The sequence below is a fragment of the Parus major genome, chromosome 12 (assembly GCF_001522545.3).
Source record: "Parus major isolate Abel chromosome 12, Parus_major1.1, whole genome shotgun sequence".
Classification (NCBI taxonomy): domain Eukaryota; kingdom Metazoa; phylum Chordata; class Aves; order Passeriformes; family Paridae; genus Parus; species Parus major.
The window spans coordinates 19,208,187-19,213,892 of NC_031781.1; the positions used below are offsets into that span (position 1 = coordinate 19,208,187).

A 5,706-nucleotide genomic window follows, 5' to 3' on the forward strand; every position below is an offset into this window, starting at 1 on the left:
GGGCCGTTCTCATCGGCCCAGGTGGAAGCCAAGGCCCCCCCGTCCTGCCGAGCCTCTTTGCATCTCAAGCACCGATGCACGAGGGGAATATTTGTGCCGGGATCAGCTCCCAGAGGAGCCGCAGCTCTTCCCTGCCGTGCCTCCCGCAGTATGGAAATGATCCTCCCGGCAGACAGCTCGGTCCCACCTCGGTTCCCATTCACCTGGAGATGAAAGTGCTCCGGCTGCCGGTGTAGGCGGGGCAAAACTATTTAAAAACCTCATTAGAGAAAGTATTCGGGGAAGACAGCAACACCCTCAGTTGTGGTTTGCTCCAGGACTTCTCAGCCAGATCCCTGCTGATACAGAGGGAAGGGCACTATGAGAGACATTCCTGTCAAATACTACTCCTCCTAGGGATGCCTTGGGTGTCCTTTGCCTCTCTCTCTGTCCTGGTGAGCTGTGTTTCACCTGAACATGGGCACATTCCCCTCAGGTGCTGTTTGGAGGGCTGGAGTCAGGGCTCCGTGTGGCACAGAGGGGTCCAGGAGCGATGTAGGAGGGTCCTGCTCCGTGCTGCAGAAACACAGTCAGCAGAACCATGTGTAATCTTGATTAGGCAGAAATCCACCATGAATATTTCCTATTCCATTTAATTCCTGATTGTGCTTATTTCAGCTGAATTTGCAGCAGGAGTAATGCCCAAGCCACATCTGGCTCGTGATGCATATGGGATCAGACCGGGACTTTGGGAGGAGGAGGATCTGGATTCAGAGGTTTGGCTTCTTATTTAGAAAATGACGGGTTGCATTCTCCCACGGCTGCTCCAGACTGCCCCAGAGCTCAATGATATTCCTCGCCAAGGGTTTTTTCAGTCTGCCTGACGAGGAAACAATGTCATGTGTATGGCTTGTCTGGCCTCGTGCACCTGCACTTCCCTTTCTTCTCTCTGCATCCCATTTATTCCGAGGGGCCAAATATTCATTAAGTCCTGATGAGTTGGAGTGCCAGGAATCCCTTCAAGATCTTCAAGATGATCCAGTGCCACCATCAGCCCAGCACCACCATCACCCCCAAACCATGTACCCCATCCCCAGCTCCTGGAGCATGTTCAGAGGTGCTGACCACCACGTCCCAGGCATCGCTGCAGCCCCCAGCTCCCCACCCTAGCCTCCACACTCTCAGCTGTGCCCTTGCCCTGAGGAGCATCCCCTGCTCAGCCCCTTGCTGATGGCATTTGCAGCTTGGACCAACTCCCCCTGACCCAGCCCTTTGGTCCCCCACACCCCATGAGCAGGGAGACCACACAGACCTTGTCCTAAAGCCTTGAGCTGAGAGGTTGAGGTTTAACTCACTCATGTCCTCACATGAACTGCAGGAGGAACACACTCCTGGGCTCTTCTTCTGCCTGTCCCAGCTTTATTTTATTATTATTTTTAGGGGTGGGTGTGTAATTTTTTTGACTCGATTAGCAAGTTGAGAATATTCTCTGTGTTAATGTTTGAGTCAGACATGAGGCAGTTCAGCCCCGTAGCTGTTGTTACCTGCATCCCCCGACAGAACAACATCTCCCCAGACTGGGAGCCTCAGTGGTGTGGATTCCTGCCGGGGTACGTGGGTGCCAGTGGAAAATAAATAACGTGGTATTTTCCAAGTGGCAGATCTGAAGGCACCCTGCTTTCCTTGCTTTGCATACTCACAGAGCACCATCCTCTCTGCTTCCCAGATCTGAAAGCCGAGGCAGAGACATCTGATGGGGCTCCAGCGCTGACTCACTGTTTGATGTGAGGCAGGAGGAGGGATGTGATCAGATCCCATTGTGCAGAGCATCCACCAGACAACGCCAGCAGCAGGAGGAGAAGTGATTCCTCATCCTCCCTGCCCCTCCACACCCTGCTGTCACCCCTTGCTGTCCCCTGCCCCACCTGCAGAAGCCAGGATGTCACCTCTCAAATGGCTCATGGATCGTGGGCTCCCATCCCTGGAAGCGTCCAAGGCCAGGCTGGACTGGGCTTGGAGCAACCTGGGATGGTGGGAGGTGTCCCTGCCCGTAGCAGGGGTGGAACTGGATAACTTGAAGGTCCCTTCCAAGCCAGCCCGTTCCATGAGTCCCTGATTCCGTGACTGGGCTGTGTGCAGGCAGAGCCGAGGCTGTGCAGCCCCGGGGTGTGCCGGCTCTGCACGCCCGGGGTTCTTTCTCACGAGATGGTGCAAGAGCCGGGGGGGAACTGGTTAAACGGCGTGAGCTGCCGGGGCTTGGCAGGGCAGGATGTCACCAGGAAGCCAGCATGTTTTATTAAACACGCTATCAAAGTGGGCTAAAGTCTCTTATTAATGTCCACAAATTTTGCCACTTCCAAATAGTTTCCACCTACATGTTCCTCCCACTGCTGCACTGGGTGCTGGCAAACATCTCTGCTCCAAGAGGGGAATGGCTTTCATTTGAATAGTCCTCGGGCGAGTTTCGCTGAGCGATGCCAGCGTCATTCCCGCAGCTCTCACGTGCCCGGCAGCGCTCCAGGGTCGCGCCGGAGGGAGCGCACAGAGACAACAGAGCTCTCGCTGTTTTCCCAGTGCTTTATCCAGGCACAGCCCATGGCAGCCTAAACCAGTGCACCGAAGCAGCGATGGATGCACATGTTTGCAATATTAAATCTCCACTTGTGACTCGTGGCGGTTCCCGACGGTTCCTCGGCGGCGAGCGCGGCCAGCTGTGCTATGGAGAGGCACGCACAGCTGGAACCGGCCGGCTTCGCACCGAGGGCGGCTTTTGCAGCTCCCAGGAGGCTGAGACAGAGCCCTGGTGGGTGTCAAAGTGCCCCTCCCTGGACACCGGGGTGGGAAAGGGGTCGTGCAGCTCTCCTGGGAGCTCCTGGCCGGGCACATCCCACCGTGCCCTCACTCCGCAGGACCGCAGAGCTCTGGGCACGGCGGTGCTGTGCCCGCGGCTGGATGCGCCCTGCGGGGCTCGGAGCGGAGCTCGTTTGCTGAGCCCAGGAGAGAGCCCCGCTCCCCAGCTCGGTCAGAGGCAGCAGGAGCCGCTCCTGGTGCGGAGAGCACGCGGTGTTCCTGCCGGAGCCTCGGGCAGAGGATGCCGAGGGCTGAGCGCATCCCGCCCGGCCCCGCGTCCAGCCTGGGCACGGCTGAGCTTTCACCTCCGGTGCCAGTAACCCGAGCCGGGATTGCTGGAAATGGGAGAGAGGGAGAGTCAGCGATTTGATTACAGGCCACAGGCACATGCCTGGCCTTCATGGATATATTAAGTAAGAGACATTTTAAAACAAAACCACCCTCAGTAACCTTATCGTAAGCTCGAATCCACAACCCATCTGTTAACTCCCGGCGCTGCCCACATAGGCTTCCATCAGACAGCAGTGCCAGGGATTTTTGGAACGTTTTCCCCCAAATCCCTGCGGTCGGAAGGGGACAGTCCCGGGGAAGGGGCAGATCCTGAGTCTCGGATTCCCAGCCCACCCCCAAACCAGCCCCCAAACTCTCACCTTCCCGTGCCTCTGTAAATAGCTGCGAATCCCCTTGGACACGAGCTGTCGCGGTCCTGTGACTCCCAGCCCTGCCGGAGGAGCGCTCGGGAGAGCTGCTGCTCCACGGATGGCTTGAGGGAATTCAGCCTTTTAAAACATTTTGTTACATCCTGAATCGTGTTGTGTAAAGGAACCCTCCATGTAGAAATAATTCAGCAAACACAAGCGAGAAGGCGAATTGATGATTGCATCAGCCCTTGCTTATGAAAACTGATCCCCAGGAAAATGTAACTCAACTCTCGAGCAATCTCACTTGATGCCCAAGAATGTAATAACTTCATTTGGATCCTCCTTTTCGGGGGACTCCTAAATCTTTGGCAACGTCCCTTAAGGTCATGAGCAAATCCTGATATGGAGAATTGTTTGGCAAGCACGAGAACAGTAAAAGGGCTAAATAATTGGGGATTACCTCTGACCCTGATCTGTGGCTCACCACCCACTGCAGGAATGTACCAAATATCTGAAGGAGCATGCAGGAGTCAGACAATCCACGGGCATGAAGCCGTCCACGTACTCTTGAAGCCTGAACTTCAAATGCAGAGCAGGTTGGCCCCAAACCTCATTTTTCATTAGCAAAAGGCTGGAGCAAGCTCTAATTATTTCTGTTGCCTTGGACAAAGGGTCAGTGATGGGACAGATGAAAAATTGTCTGTGTTTTTTTCACCCTTTGTTTGGAAAATAACAGCTTGGGTCTTGGGGGCACAGAGGGAACAAACCGTCTGCTCCGGGGCTCGTTACTGGGGCTGCTTACGGTCCCCTGAGCTGCAGCAGGGGACAAACACATCACCCCCATGTCTTCTGATGGTTATTGCTGAATTTGTTCAGTGCCTGCAGGAAAGAGCAGCTCTGCTGTGAGAGGTGACAGTCGGAGCTGTGATTCTGTGGCACTCGGAGCTCCACGCTCCCAGGTCCCCTCCCGCACTGTGCACAGGGCTGGGGCAGCACACAGACCCTCAAGGGCAAAGGACAGGTCCTGGCAGGGGGTTGGACTCAGGTGTCTTTAAGGTCCCAAACCATTCCGGGATTCCTTGATCCTGCCCATAATCACCAGGTTTGTGGGCTCGGATGTCAAACACTGAGAAGACGACGTTGAGTGGGGCAGCCCAAAGATCTGTTTTGTGGGAGTCCCATGTCGCTGATACAGCGCCGTGGTGTTCACACTGGAAGTGCTGCTGGGAGGAAGTGCTGTAGAGGAGATTTTGGGGGTTTATAGACCTTACATTTATGGCTAGTATCTTTCTGAGGCTCCGACTTCCCTTGGGGTTCTTCCTGGTAACAACAGACACCTTTGGATGGGGGTAAACCTTAAACAGCCTGTCCCCATGGCCCATTTAAAAACTCCCTGTGCTCTCATGTCACACCTCCTGCCCTTGGATTCCTCCCAGGGTGGAGCAGCCAGGACTCTGCAGGCAATAGCAGCAGCTCAGTGCTGGAGCTCTGGTGTTTCCTTATCTCAGTAAATGCACCTTTTATCAGCTGAGCCTGCCTCTACTTGCTCAGCACTCAGCAGGGAAGTGACCACGGCCCTTCAGGAGAGCTCTGCCTTGGCAGGTTCACACAAACCATTCTCATGGCTCAGCATTGTGCAACTGCTGGCGTCCACGAGCTGGCACGGGCTTGGCATGGCATGGAATGCTCTGGGTTGGAGGGGACTTTAAAGTTATCATCATTCCAGCCCCTGCCATGCACAGGGACACCTTCCACTAGACCAGGTTCGTCCACGCAACACTTCCAGGAATGGGGCAACCACAGGTTCTCTGGGAATCTGTGCCAGGGCCTCCCCACCCTCTCAGGGAAGAATTTCCTGCTGATCGTAGGATCACAGAATGGTTTGGGTCAGAAGGGACATTAAAGTGATTATCTAGTTCCACCCTCTGGGACAGGGGACAGGATAGGGACACCTTGCACTAATGGGCAGGGACACTTCACTGGAGCATGTTGCTCTAAACCCTGGCTAGCCTGGCCTTGGACACCCCCAGGGATGGGGTCCTGCCACCCCAAAACTTCCCTGCAGCACCCCCATTTTCCCAGAGCTACATTTTAGCAACTCTCACTTATTTTGTTTTTTCTCCCACATTTCCAAACTTCTGTGGCTGCAGCTTTCTCTGGGTCTGTGTTTGTGTCTGCGGTGCTTTGGGGGTGATTTTTAAAATTTATTTTTTCTTGCCTATCTTGGGACTCAGCA

At 54.9% G+C, this 5,706-nt stretch overlaps 1 protein-coding gene across 1 annotated transcript in view; it reads left to right on the forward strand.

Annotated features, from left to right (window-relative positions):
• Positions 1 to 5,347: 5,347 nt before the first annotated feature.
• Positions 5,348 to 5,706, forward strand: part of BHLHE40 (basic helix-loop-helix family member e40) — a 6,351-nt gene continuing 5,992 nt past the window's right edge. The window contains exon 1 of the mRNA XM_015640503.1: positions 5,348 to 5,356. Within this exon, the coding sequence (XP_015495989.1) occupies positions 5,348 to 5,356 (9 nt within the window). The remainder of the gene's footprint in view (positions 5,357 to 5,706) is intronic.